The 13,968-nt window shown below is 43.4% G+C and overlaps 1 protein-coding gene across 1 annotated transcript in view; it reads left to right on the top strand.

Moving 5' to 3' along the window:
- Window positions 1-109: 109 nt before the first annotated feature.
- The window catches only part of ttn.2 (titin, tandem duplicate 2), a 150,455-nt gene continuing 136,596 nt past the window's right edge, over window positions 110-13,968 (top strand). The window contains exons 1-28 of the mRNA XM_084688466.1: window positions 110-317; window positions 2,111-2,214; window positions 2,632-2,835; window positions 3,014-3,301; window positions 3,815-3,900; window positions 3,984-4,204; window positions 4,309-4,564; window positions 4,828-5,013; window positions 5,336-5,446; window positions 5,781-6,086; window positions 6,176-6,295; window positions 6,865-7,125; window positions 7,445-7,510; window positions 7,626-7,884; window positions 7,989-8,055; window positions 8,168-8,386; window positions 8,496-8,638; window positions 8,729-8,898; window positions 9,022-9,252; window positions 9,398-9,639; window positions 9,722-9,942; window positions 10,031-10,195; window positions 10,437-10,605; window positions 10,699-12,398; window positions 12,516-12,797; window positions 12,895-13,161; window positions 13,321-13,593; window positions 13,698-13,961. Coding sequence (XP_084544592.1) covers window positions 2,124-2,214; window positions 2,632-2,835; window positions 3,014-3,301; window positions 3,815-3,900; window positions 3,984-4,204; window positions 4,309-4,564; window positions 4,828-5,013; window positions 5,336-5,446; window positions 5,781-6,086; window positions 6,176-6,295; window positions 6,865-7,125; window positions 7,445-7,510; window positions 7,626-7,884; window positions 7,989-8,055; window positions 8,168-8,386; window positions 8,496-8,638; window positions 8,729-8,898; window positions 9,022-9,252; window positions 9,398-9,639; window positions 9,722-9,942; window positions 10,031-10,195; window positions 10,437-10,605; window positions 10,699-12,398; window positions 12,516-12,797; window positions 12,895-13,161; window positions 13,321-13,593; window positions 13,698-13,961 — 6,868 coding nt within the window. The 5' untranslated portion in view covers window positions 110-317; window positions 2,111-2,123. The remainder of the gene's footprint in view (window positions 318-2,110; window positions 2,215-2,631; window positions 2,836-3,013; window positions 3,302-3,814; window positions 3,901-3,983; window positions 4,205-4,308; window positions 4,565-4,827; window positions 5,014-5,335; window positions 5,447-5,780; window positions 6,087-6,175; window positions 6,296-6,864; window positions 7,126-7,444; window positions 7,511-7,625; window positions 7,885-7,988; window positions 8,056-8,167; window positions 8,387-8,495; window positions 8,639-8,728; window positions 8,899-9,021; window positions 9,253-9,397; window positions 9,640-9,721; window positions 9,943-10,030; window positions 10,196-10,436; window positions 10,606-10,698; window positions 12,399-12,515; window positions 12,798-12,894; window positions 13,162-13,320; window positions 13,594-13,697; window positions 13,962-13,968) is intronic.

The following is a 13,968-nucleotide window of genomic DNA, read 5'->3' as shown; positions in this document are numbered from 1 at the left end:
ATGCCTCTGGGGTGGTAGACCAATGGGGGGGGGGCAGATGACCTGGTGATGCTGGGGTCCAGGGGTATAAAAAGTAACACGACCATATTGTCACTTCTGAGCAGTTGGAGCATTCCCAGCCTTGCCTCGGGTGTAGGGATTGTTTCGGAAAAGCAAAACTACACATTCAGAGTGTAGTTTTGTTTTTTTGAGTTACTTTGAGGCTCAACTGTTCTCACTTTGGATTTCTGTCAACATTTCAGGATAAGGAATTGTTACTGAAGACATCAAACTTCTGGGCTTAGTCCCATCAATCTTAGGCACCCTTGTGGATACAAGTAAGTGACTCTACTTTATAACACTGTGACCCTTTACCTATGCTGTGTTCTTTTATGGAAATCATCCTTAATCAAAATATTTATTTGATTAGATCTGGATCACAGTCCTTATATAAGACACCTAGTGTTTCATACCTAACTGGGAACCATTATCACAATAATTCTATAAAGAAACATCTAACTTAAGGCTTTTTTAAGAAAAAGTTAATTGAGACCCAATGTTTTCCATTTTCAAGGTTATTATATGGTGGCATGGAGCAGACCATCCAAGAATAGCCTGTGATAGCATTAGAGTGGTGTCCCAGCTGGGTCGCCATGTCTTTTTAAGGGAATCAGCAGCAGGGCTATCAGTTGCACCTTCAGCTATGTGCCACATGGTGGCTGTCAGTCAAGTTGGGGGGGGCAGAGTATTTTTAGAAGCTGCCATTTGAGTTACATAGCAAACAGTTTTATCGGAAGTTTACGGTTATGGATATGTTTCATCGAGTGTTATGATTTATACTATCTGCAAGTTGAATATTCATTGTCATCTGTCAATGTGTCCGCATCAGTCTTGGTCACAGTTACAGTAGTAGTTGTTACTGTGTGGAAGGAAGACAAACTGTTTTTTTTTCCACTGAGGTCAAGTTCTCCAAAGCTGTTAAACAGTTAAAGTTGGTTGAGAAGAGGAGGTGATTTTGGTTATGTTATGGTTATGTTATGGATATATCATGTATTCAAATGATTGCTGTTTTGTCTATCCACTCTATCAATGCATCAGATCCATTTAATGTGCTCAAGGAGGGACCAATCACATTTTCTACCAGTAATGTTGTGTAGTATGTGATGATGATGATCAAGCGGGTTGATGCAGCTGGTTGTTGTTGATATTGATGACTGGTTGACCAGAGAGGAAGAGGGCCTACTGTGGCTAGGGTCTTGAACAAAGGCTGATCCATGGAGCTTACGCATGTGTTTATTGATGTTATAACATCATAGTAATCTGGATATTAGAAAATTGGATGACTGATTAGTCATTTAATATACGTTTGACTTTTTAAAATGATTATAAATGAATGTATTAGAAGAGCATACATATTGCTTCTTACTAGGGTCAGAGATAATGCTGTTGGTTGCATAATACAGTATGGCAGCCGGTCCTAAATATTAAAGTGGGTTGACAGCTAATTTACAAGACTGTATCATTATTATTACCATTTATTATCAAGTAATAATATATTAAGTGATAATAAATCACAATTGAATTAGATCATGAGTAAGCGGGTTTGTAAGGTGTTACTGCCACAGGGACAACTGGTGGGTGGGTGTGAGTGAGTGTGAATCCTGGCTGATACTACAGCCAGGCAGACCTCATAGGTGGACGTCCAGTTGTCTCTGGCCTGTCTGTGAGCTGTCAGTTGGGGCTGAGACCCTGTGCTTGGCCTAACACCCAGACCGCATGGAGCCTCCCATAGCTCAAGTAACAGGTTGCTGTAAACCAGGAGCTGCTACAAGCAAAGCTCTGATTAGATCCCCCACTGGCTATAAATAAAGTGGTGAGCTCCATAGAGGATGCTCTCTATGGACTGTTGAAACGATGAAATTTATGTTTTCATAGGGATCTTGTGCTTGTGTTGCTTGGTGAATGATTTAAGAATGTATGCCATAGTAGGATGCTCGTGCATAGCCATAGAATAGCATGATGATTAATGAACTCATGACAATGGATTCAGGTAAATTAATATTTGTTTGTGATTGGTGATGTATATGTGTGTTGGTCAGTGTGGTGATTTTGTGTTCTGTTGTGTCTCTAGGGTGTCTACCAAAATGTCGACACAGGCGCCAACATTTACACAGCCGTTACAAAGCGTTGTGGCACTTGAGGGTAGTGCCGCAACGTTTGAGGCTCAAGTTAGTGGTAAGGAAAACTCACATGTCCTGCATTGCACACTTATTGTATGTAAATATCCAGTATCCCTGCATTCGGCCTTTGCACTTAATCTAACTCTTTCCTAACTCTGTAAAATGTGATCTTGCTGTATCTATTTATTGGTGTAATTAAACAAATACAAACATCTCAAAAGTGCAATCTCCCATTACCTTGTGAGCCAAACTAAATCAAATGCACACCTATAATTACATCTAAAGTTAGATAGATTAAGCTACAATCCATACTTAGCCTGTAGAAGAACATGCACTCATATTGATTAATATGAACAGAGATTTCACTCAAGTGAACAAAAACCTTTTGGTGTAGAACAGACCACTGTTTTGCTGCCATCATGTTAGCTGTACTAGTATGCTGTGCTGATGATGCTGCTGACCCTATCTGTAGGTTCTCCAGTTCCTGAGGTGAGCTGGTTCCGTGATGGCCAGGTTCTTACTGCTGCGGCTCTGCCCGGCGTTCAGATCTCGTTCAGCGATGGCCGCGCTGTTCTGACGATCCCTGCTGTGACAGCCGCACACAGTGGAAGATTTTCTGTGAGAGCTACCAATGGAGCTGGACAAGCCACTAGCACCGCTGAACTCCTTGTTACAGGTAAGAGATCAGTATTAACTGAAGACAAAACCATACAAATTATTTTAAAAGATTTTTTGATTTACACAGTTTTCTCCAGCAGCCCTTTAGACACTGGGAATTATCTTGGAACATTGTGGTATTCATATCTAAGAATTGTCTTCTAAATGTGATTCTAAATGTGATCTCCTTCACACAGCGGAGACTGCGCCACCCAACTTTATTCAGAGACTTCAGAGTATGACCGTGAGACAAGGAAGCCAAGTGAGATTGGATGTTCGTGTGACAGGAATCCCTACACCTGTGATTAAGTTCTACAGAGAAGGAGCTGAGATACAAAGCTCCGCTGACTTTCAGATTGTTCAAGAAGGAGACCTTTACAGTTTGTTAATTGCTGAAGCTTTCCCAGAGGATTCTGGAACCTACTCCGTAAATGCTTCAAACAGCAGTGGACGGGCTACCTCCACTGCTGAACTACTAGTCCAAGGTAAGGGGTTGACAAGCCTGTGTTTGTGTGTGTTTAGCCTAAATCAGGCCTTGAAGTGAGTGTATGTGGCCATGCATACCCTACTGTCAATGTGTATGCCAATTCTGAATTGACAGAGGCAGATAGATAGGTGTTTTAGTTCACTTGAGTGAAAACATTGTTGTTTTACATGTGCTTGGAGACTATATGCTGGTGAGTATTTGTATTTGGGCAGCTACCGTTGTTGTCTGTTTTGTAAAGGCGATGTCTACCAGGATTGGATAGATTAAATTCTGAATCAATCGTTGAATTTCAAATGTAATTAAAGTATTATTGTGCAGTAAAAAGTGCTTTGACTACAAACAAATGTTCCCTGATGGTCCTGTAGCTTTGTGATCGTGATTCTATAATCCTGTGCACACAGAAGACATGTTCCATGCAGTTCCTCTTCTTCAGATCCTAAGCTATTCAGTTCTAAGTGCATAAAAGGAGTCTGATCATTTGATGCTAAGCGGATGTATTTTACCTGCCCAGGTGAAGAAGCCGTACCTGCCAAGAAGACAAAAACAGTTGTGTCATCCACCCAGGTCTCTCAGACTCGCCAGACCAGGGTTGAGAAGGTAAGGGAATACTCCATCTACTTTGGCACAAAACCCTCACATGACACAAAACGTTAATTCTGTTTTTCCTACTTTTTCCAAAGAAAATGGAGACTCGTTTTGCGTCCTCCTCCATGATGTCGATGCAGGTCGAGGGGGGTGTTATGACCCAGCAGTTGGCACACAAGACCCCCCCTCGGGTGCCACCAAAACCAACTTCAAAGTCCCCACCTCAATCATCCCAGGTGGCCAAGGTCGCAGGAGGTCGTCACCAGTCTCCATCACCTGTCAGACACGTGAAGGGACCCACTCCCACCCCTGTCAGGTAACACATCATAATCATAAATGACCAGTTATGGCATAGATTCTGTAGTCCTTTTATAGACCAAGTCTTCACATGAAACTAAACATCTGTGTGTGTTTCCCCAGGTCCGTATCCCCATCCTCCAGACTATTTGTCTCCCCCATCAGACCTGTGAAGTCACCATTGACCACACGTAAGCAGATGGCCCTGGGAGCAGATGTCCCGCCCCCCTGGAAGCAGGGAGGCTTCGTGGGAGAGTCCAGCTACACCATGACTGCTGGAGCCACCCGCGTCCAGACCTCTTCCTCCTCTGTTCACATGGAGCAGCACTGGGAGGGCTCATATGGAGTTCAGCAGCAGGTGTCTGGCCAAGTTAGAGAGGTAAGAAAAGTCACACGTTGACTACAATGATCACCCGTGGGGGACAGAGACATCTAGTGGTCGGTCTGTGTACTGTGCATGATGAGTGAACAGGAAGTACCTGCATTGTTGAGAAAAGTTTGCTTGAATTAGAGATCCATCCAAAATGTGGATGGGTTGTTGATTCTAACATGCCTCGTGGGATAGTTTACCGTTAATACGATCACTGTTCAGTCAATGAGCTAAGTGACCTCCGGAACCATAATCTCACTAATGTATGCTAGGAGGTGCATGTCCAGGATGATAAGAGCATGGCGGTAGCAACAGTGGTTGCAGCCGTGGACCAGGCGCGTGGCCGCACACAGCCACCTGGCCCAGAAGAGCCGGCCAGTACAGAGAAACATGTCTCGACTGCTACACACACCTCGACAGCCAGCGCTCCTGTCCTCTTACTACCCACAGGGGAGCAGGTAGAGAAGAAACAATGTCACCTCTTAACCTCCATCTGTTATCCAATGACCCCACACGCCCCCCCTTGTTCATCATCGCAGACCATCGTAGAAGAATAACCGGCGTTATTTCAGAGTAACAATTATACTTCCCAGATACAGATTAAGATCAATGTATCTTCATCAGGATTATGTCTGTATCCATCCAGTTGACCATTCTGTCTGACTCAGCCACCATCTTTCACTTCTTAGTTGCCTACGGTTTGTCTTTCCTTCATGTTCACTTGGTGTCTACGTCTCCTAGCTAACCATACATACTCTTGACCCTGGTCCTGTCATATAGATCGAAGCAGGCTTGCCTTGTGAACAAGATGTCAGAGACACACCTGACATGGTGGTGCAACACACAGATGTGGAGGTCTCTACAGTCGTGTGTGTGATGACTGAGGAGCAGGTAGCTGCAGAGGGCAGATCTATATGTTAACTCCAGAATGACCATGATCCATCTCTCAACCCACTCTTCCCCTGCACCTTCATCAGACTGAAATTCCCTCACAAATCCCAACTTTTTACCTCTGACTTTTTACCGTCAAGAATGGTTCTATGTGGGGACTATTATATCATCAGCTGCATGTTCCCATTATAAACCAGTGCACCCGGGCACAATTAACCTTTCTTTATGGTTTGTTGATTGTGGTTTGATCACCAAAGATCTGTTATTCTTTACTTGCTGTCTTGCAGTGTTTCAGTCACCACACAGGTTGTGAATCTTGCCTTGCTGAGTGCAGTATCAGTACACTGCCATGGATGGTTTGAGATCTATGTGCTGTCTGACATCCGCTGCTTGTTGTCTCCAGGGTGAGGGGGGGAAAAAGGCTGAGGCGGTGGCTACAGTACTGGCTGCTGTCGACCAAGCACGTGTTCGGAAGCCTGTGCATGCAGAGGGTGGTCATGCTGAAGAGGAAACTATAGAAACAGATTTGAAACAGCAGCAAATGCTGGCCACAGAGCAATATGTGACCACAAAAAGCCAAGCTGATGTAATGCCCACTGCCTTACAAACCTCTGGAGAACAGAGCATTCATGTCTCTCAGGTTTGCAATCTTTGACCGAATGTTGAGAACTTTTTCTATTGTTTGAATCTGTTGTTCTCATCCAATCTAAACTTTGTTGATTACTTTAGATGCAAAGAAGTGCAGAAACAACTATTACAACTCATATGGATACTGCCCTTGCACCATCACCAATTCCACATTTCACAGTTTCAAAAGTTACTGTTCCTAAACCTGACCATAGCGCTGAGGTAAGAATAGACAAATAGGTAGATGGTTATTTGTAACTGTTCCCCCATCATTCGTTATGCAATCTTAACACACAACCAGGGAGTCAGGTGGCTGAGCAGGGAATCGGGCTGGTAATCAGAAGGTTGCTGGTTCGATTTCCGGCCATGCCAAATGACGTTGTGTCCTTGGGCAAGGCACTTCACCCTACTTGCCTCGGGGGAATGTCCCTGTACTTACTGTAAGTCGCTCTGGATAAGAGCGTCTGCTAAATGACTAAATGTAAATGTAACCATCTTAACATACAGTCTGCACTTTGGTAACATATTCGTGACGATGATGCATTCCTCGTCATGTCAGACCAATCCATCAACCCTGTCTTTGGAAAATCTCAGCGTCTTTTGCTGTCAGTATAATTCAACGTTATTCTTAATAGACTAATTCTTCTTCTTCTTCCGTAACAATCACCATGTACAGCCATCTTGTCACTTATCCCGGAGACATCCTTGATATTTCAAAAGAAAACAGTGTTTTTTTAATGATACTTTGCACTGGTTTGTGATCATAATGATATTCTCCCATGGTTGGTCAGGTTTCAAGAACAGGTTCTGCTATTGCCACACTGCAGAAAGAGCTATCCTCTACCTCTGCACAAAAGATCATCAAGCCAGTCAAGGCTCCATCTCCGTCTCGTAAGACTGTGGAGACGAGAATGACACCAGCGCCAACCCCGTCTCCGTTCAAAGACACCCCTGAAAGATACGAGGCACATTTCGACACTCAGTTACAGAAGCAGATAGGGCCTGCATTTGCAGAAGGCATTGAACAAAAGCATGAGGATTGGGAACAGCAGGTTTGTGGTCTGTCGCAATCTCGTCACAACAATAACAGTGTGCGGAGTTTCACGGCGTGCTGTTGGTTAAAACTGGCTCTTCACCGTAACTCCACCATCTTCTTTTCCTTCCAGACACCACTTGCCTCATAAAGAAAACCCATCTATATTCTATCTTTCATCTCTTGCCATTTCTGTCCTCTCGGCCTGTTGAACTGATGATCTTTTTCCTTCTAGAATGCAACTTGCTTTCACCATCCCCGTCTTATATCAATTCGCGATTAGAATATATATGAATCTGTTTGTGATTTTTGTCTTCATCTACGTTGTTTTTCTACAGGCTGTTGAGGCCACCATGATCACGTCACCTGCTCCGGAGCCAGTTGTACCACCTACTCTTGTTGCTGTGAGTACAGTGTGGTGGCTTACAGACTCTCATAACTGTGCTGTCTGTGTTTACAGATGAAATCCTTTTTCCATCTTTCGAAACACCAGTAAGTGAATTCTGGTTTAATTTTCAGGCTTTGAAGAACTTGACAGTGACAGAGGGTGAATCTGTGACCCTGGAGTGCCAGATCAGCGGTCACCCTGCCCCTGTCATCATGTGGTTTAGAGAGGACTACAGAATCGAGAGCTCCATTGACTTCCAGATAACCTATGAGGGTGGATTTGCTCGTCTGGTAATCCGTGAGGCCTTTGCTGAGGACAGCGGTCGCTTTACCTGCACTGCCACCAGCGAGGCTGGAACAATCAGCACATCCTGCTACCTACTTGTTCAAGGTGAACACTAACTGTGAATATGGATCTAGAGCCTTGTTTTATAGTTTGTTGACATCTTCATGAAAAAGGCATCAGTCCTAAACCAATAATTGTCTCTTTTATAGTGTCAGAAGAAATTGAGAGCAGAGAAGAGACAACAGTCACTGAATTTGGAACTACACAAGATAAACAGTGAGTTGAAAGATATAATAACTGAATTTTTTTATCTGGAATTTTGCTATGATATTGATAGAAAAACATGAAGTGATTTATGTGTCCCTTAATATCTCAAATATCTCTTTAGCTTTATGGTTGAAACAAAGGAGGAGACCATGTCGGAGGTGAGTGGCGTTGCAGAGTCTGTGGAAACTGCAGCTGCTGTTGCTCCCTTCTTCATCAAGAAACCTACTGTACAAAAGTTGGAGGAAGGAGGATGTGTTGTCTTTGAGTGCCAGATTGGAGGTAGTCCAAAGCCCCACATTTTCTGGAAGAAGAGTGGGGTACCTCTTACAACTGGATACAGGTACTTGGTACACATTTTCACTTTTTTTTTTGCTGTGAAAACTGAGTTTTCTACCTATGAGAATGTGGGGATTTTGTCATTCACCATGTACTTTGTATCAATTGATTAGATATAAAGTTGCCTACAAAAAGGAGACTGGAGAGTGCAGGCTGGAGATCTCTATGACATTTGCTGATGATGCGGGAGAGTACGCCATCTTTGTCAAGAACCAGCTTGGAGAAGCCTCAGCCTCAGCCAGTCTGCTTGAGGAAGGTTAGTAAAATTTGAAAAAAGTAGAATGCAGCAACTTCTATCTAAAAGGGGATCAGTAAATTGATGATCATACAAAATGTTTGTTTACAGAGGAATATGAAACCTACATGAAGAAACAGGAAGTGACATACAAGACTGAAGTGACTACAATGGTACAGGAGCCCAAAGTGGGAGATGTGCCCCCCGTTGTTGTGAGCGAATATGGGATGGAGCAGAGGGGCATGCAGACCCAGATGATGCGAACATATGTCTCCGAGCAGGTATTCAGATCAAAAGTAACACTGTGTCACTGTGATGTGCAGTCAGTTATGTTGGCTTGTTGGTGGTGGCTATCAAAATACCACACTGTTCTTATAGTTATATTTTGTAAATGTGTTTTTCAGGAATTACAAATATCTTCTTTTGAGGAGAGGATAATCCATGAGATTGAAATCCGTATCCTGAAGATTACATACCAGGAAATTGTGATTGAGGATGGCGAGCAAATGGTTATGAATGTGTCAGAACAGGAGGCTGTACAGTCATCCTTTGACACTCCCGTCAAAAGCTACAGGATTATGGAAGGAATGGGAGTCACTTTCCACTGCAAAATGGCAGGAAAGCCATTGCCCAAGGTACTTTGTTCCCAGGCATAAAGTGGAGGCAGGAGTTTTGAAACATCTCTGATTTGTTTTATGTATCCATATGAACTCAATAACACTGACTTGGATATAGTGTATGTTGAACCTCATCATGCCTGTCTGCTTTTTCCCTAAACAGATTGCATGGTACAAAGATGGAAAGCGTATCCATCATGGCGGCCGTTACCAGATGGAGGTTCTCCAGGATGGCCGAGCCAGTCTACGTCTCCCTGTGGTACTGCCTGAAGATGAGGGTGTTTACACAGCATTTGCCAGCAACATGAAGGGCAATTCTGTGAGCTCTGGGAAACTGTATGTGGAGTCCTCTTCAGTAGGGGGGCCTCAGAGATATACACCCCAGCCAGCAGTGCAGAGAATTAGGTATGACCAAATGTAAAATGTTTAAATTTCACACAACGAATCATTTAGAACCGCCACTGATCTTCATTATTTCTTCTCTTAGGTCCACATCCCCAAGGTCTTTGAGCCGATCTCCTGGTCGCTCTCCGAGTCGCTCTCCTGCTCGCAGGCTTGATGAAACAGATGAGAGTCAGTTGGAAAGGCTGTACAAGCCTGTCTTTGTCCTGAAGCCTTCCTCATTCAAGTGTGCTGAGGGGCAAACTGCAAGATTTGACCTGAAAGTTGTTGGTAGACCAATGCCTGACACATATTGGTTCCACAATGGTAAATGAATTTATTTAACCAATAACATTTGCTGTTTGCAAGATATATTCTTCATATTCTAATAATTTATCAAACCTTTTGTTTTCAGGACAACAAGTGGTCAATGACTACACCCACAAGATTGTTGTGAAGGAGGATGGAACTCAGTCGTTGATTGTGGTTCCAGCAATGCCCCATGACTCTGGAGAGTGGACAGTTGTTGCACAGAACAGAGCTGGAAAGACCACTGTTTCCATGACTCTTACTGTTGAAGGTATTGTGTGTATAAAAAAATAATAGTACATTTAGAATTTAAGGTGTTCTTTTAGACAGTGGGTTACTGTAAAGTAATACTTCAGTCGCCTGATTTAAGACAGTTAAATGAGTTAGCAGATGAGCACAAAAACCTGAACATTTACATCCCAACTTCTTATTCCTCTACATGTGCACACAATATAACAAGCTTGGTTTGCTTTAAATGTTTTTATTTATTCCACTGACTTTGCCATTCACAGCGAAAGAAAACTTGGTCCGACCCCAGTTTATTGAGAAGCTGAAGAACATCAGTGTAAGACAAGGCACTCTGGTTGAGTTGGCTGTCAAAGCCATCGGAAACCCCCTGCCTGACATTGTTTGGCTGAAAAACAGTGACATAATTTCCCCACAGAAGCACCCACATATCAAGTATGTATTTAATCTATTTCCAGAAATATGTTCCTATCATTGATGTTGTGGTTTATTATTTATCAGAAGGATTGACACAAATGTCTGTTTCAGGATTGAAGGGTCAAAAGGAGAAGCTAAAGTTCATATCCCTTCAACATCAGGTTCTGATAGTGCCTGGTACACAGCCACAGCCATCAACAAAGCTGGAAGAGATACCACTCGCTGCAGGGTCAATGTTGAGGTGGACTTTGCTGAACCCCAACCAGAGAGAAGGCTTATTATTCCCAAGGGAACCTACAAGGCCAAGGATATTGCCGCTCCAGAGTTGGAACCTTTGCATCTCCGTTATGGTCAAGATCAGTGGGAGGAGGGTGACCTTTATGACAAAGAAAAACAACAGAAGCCCCACTTTAAGAAGAAGCTGACTTCGGTCAGGCTCAAGCGTTTCGGTCCTGTCCATTTTGAATGCAGACTTACCCCTATTGGAGACCCCACAATGGTGGTTGAATGGTTGCATGATGGCAAACCCCTGGCAGCTGCAAACAGGTTGCGCATGGTTAATGAATTTGGCTACTGCAGTCTTGATTATGAAGCTGCTTATGCCAGAGACAGTGGTGTCATCACTTGCAGAGCAACTAACAAGTTTGGAGTTGACCAGACCTCAGCTACCCTGATTGTCAAGGATGAGAAAGGCCTTGTTGAGGAAAGTCAGCTACCTGAGGGTAGGAAGGGAGGACAAAGAATCGAGGACATGGAACGTATGGCTCATGAAGGAGGTCCTTCTGGAGTTAGTTTAGATGAAGGATCAGAGAAGACAAAGCCAGACATTGTTCTTCTTCCTGAGCCTGCCAGAGTGCAGGAAGGTGACATTGCAAGATTCCGCTGCAGAGTGACAGGTTATCCAATGCCAAAGGTTAACTGGTACCTCAATGGTCAGCTCATACGCAAGAGCAAGAGAATGAGACTACGCTATGATGGCATTTACTACCTAGAGATTGTAGATATCAAGTCATACGATTCAGGAGAAGTGAGAGTGGTAGCAGAGAACCCCATTGGTACAGCTGAACACACCGTTAAGCTGGAAATTACACAGAAAGAGGACTTCAGATCTGTCCTTCGTCGTGTCCCAGAACATAAAGCTCCAGAGGTCCCCAGCTCTGAACAAGGCAGAGTTTCCTTTGACGTTGTGAAGGTCGACAGACCCAGTGATAGCACACAGTCCAAGGAGGTTGTAAAACTGAGGAAGACAGAGAGAGTGATCCATGAAAAATCCACAGAGGAGACAGATGAGTTGAAAAGCAAATTCAAGCGCAGAACAGAGGAGGGTTACTATGAGGCCATCACTGCTGTGGAGCTCAAGTCTCGAAGGAAGGATGAGTCTTACGAGGACATGCTTAGGAAGAGGAAGGAGGAACTTCTTCATCATATGAAAGAGAAGTCTGAGGCTGAGAAAAAGAAGATGGAGGAAGAGGCAAAACTCACCATCCCCATAATCAAACCAGAGAGGATTCAGCTCTCTCCCAGCATGGAAGCTCCTAAGATCTTGGAGCGCATTGCAAGCCAGACAGTTTCCCTGATGGAGGAGGTTCGTTTCAGAACCAGGGTGGTTGGTAAACCAGAACCCGAGTGCCAGTGGTTCAAGAATGGTATTTTGCTTGAGAAAACTGATCGCATCTACTGGTACTGGCCTGAGGATCATGTATGTGAATTGGTGATACGCAATGTTTCCGCTGACGATTCTGCTAGCATCATGGTCAAAGCCGTCAACATTGCAGGGGAAACTTCAAGCCACGCATTCCTTTTGGTGCAAGGTATTTGAAGGATTTCTAAATATTTCATGTATTGAATGCCCAGGGTCATAAAGTCAAGATAAAAGCATCTTTATTAAACATGATATTTTAGTTGAATACATCTGCATTTAATTTCAGGCAAGCAAGTTGTTAACTTTACTCAAGAATTGGAAGATGTCAGTGCCAAAGAGAAGGACACCATGGTTACATTTGAATGTGAAACCAATGAGCCGTTTGTCAAAGTCAAATGGCTGAAAAACAACGTGGAGATTTTCTCTGGAGATAAATACAGGATGCACTCAGACAGAAAGGTCCACTTCCTTTCTGTGCTCATCATTGAAGTGAAGGATGATTCAGAATACAGTTGTGCTGTTGTTGAGGATCCCAGCATCAGAACCACGGCCAGACTCTATGTTGAAGGTTTCAAGATTTATTAAACTGTAGTATTTGAAAAACATATTTGATTTAATAGGCACCTGTCATTTTTTGAATGATAACCAACTATTTCAATACACAGGGGCTGCTTTGGACATGGTGAAAACATTGGATAACATTGAGGTACCAGAGACCTACTCTGGGGAGTTTGAATGTGAGCTGTCAAGAGAAGATGCTGAAGGTACCTGGTACTTTGAGAAAAAGGAGATCACTCCCAGCAGCAAATATGTTATCTCCTCCCGTCGTGGAAGACATTCACTATCTGTGAAAGACGTGAAGAAAGAAGATCAGGGCAAATACACATTTGTTGTTGGTGAATTTAAGACAAGTGCTTCCCTGAAGATGAAATGTGAGTACCTTCTTTGATGATCTGCCTATTTGTTAAATTCCCTTGTTCCTGTTCAACCTAAATCATAGTCTTTAGTGAATGAGGAGGGGGGTGGGGGGGCACTGAAACAAGGACATTAAAATAACTTTTATGTCCCCTTCTCATATTTGTCTCTTTTAGTGCGTCCTGTGACACTGATGCAGCCACTTACTGACCTTACCATCTGTGAGGGTGACATTGCTCAGTTAGAAGTGAGGTTCTCTCAAGAAAACGTTGAGGGGACATGGATGAAGAATGGTCAAGCCATTTCTGCCTCAGATCGCATCCATATTGTCATTGACAAACTGGTCCACAAGCTTCTGGTTGAGAATGTAAGCAGAGAGGACACTGGAGTCTACTCCTTCGTTGTCCCTGCCCAGGATATCTCCACCTCAGGAAAACTGACTGTTCAAAGTAAACAACATTGTATATTTCACAATATCACTGTAATATTATTAAATTGTCTTACTGTAAATGATATGTTGTTTAACTTTATACCCACTCTCTGTATCTCCCAGCCATTGATATTTTGGTACCACTCAGTGATGTCACATCAGTTGAGGGAACCAAGGCTGTTATGGAGGCTAAGATCTCCGCTGCAGATGTCAGCTCTGTGAAGTGGTACCAAAATGACAAGCTCATTATGCCCAGTGAGAGGATCCAGATGGTTGCAAAGGGAACCAAACAGCGCCTGGTGTTTAACAGGTCCTTTGCCTCAGATGAAGGAAACTACAAGCTGGTTGTTGGCAGAGCTGACACAAGCTGCAAATTCACTGTCCAAAGTAAGAA

Source organism: Hypomesus nipponensis, chromosome 23 (genome assembly GCF_054491055.1).
Source record: "Hypomesus nipponensis isolate SF chromosome 23, ASM5449105v1, whole genome shotgun sequence".
Taxonomy (NCBI): domain Eukaryota; kingdom Metazoa; phylum Chordata; class Actinopteri; order Osmeriformes; family Osmeridae; genus Hypomesus; species Hypomesus nipponensis.
The sequence above is the reverse complement of the archived record's forward strand: the minus strand, read 5'-3'. Positions and strand labels throughout refer to the sequence as shown.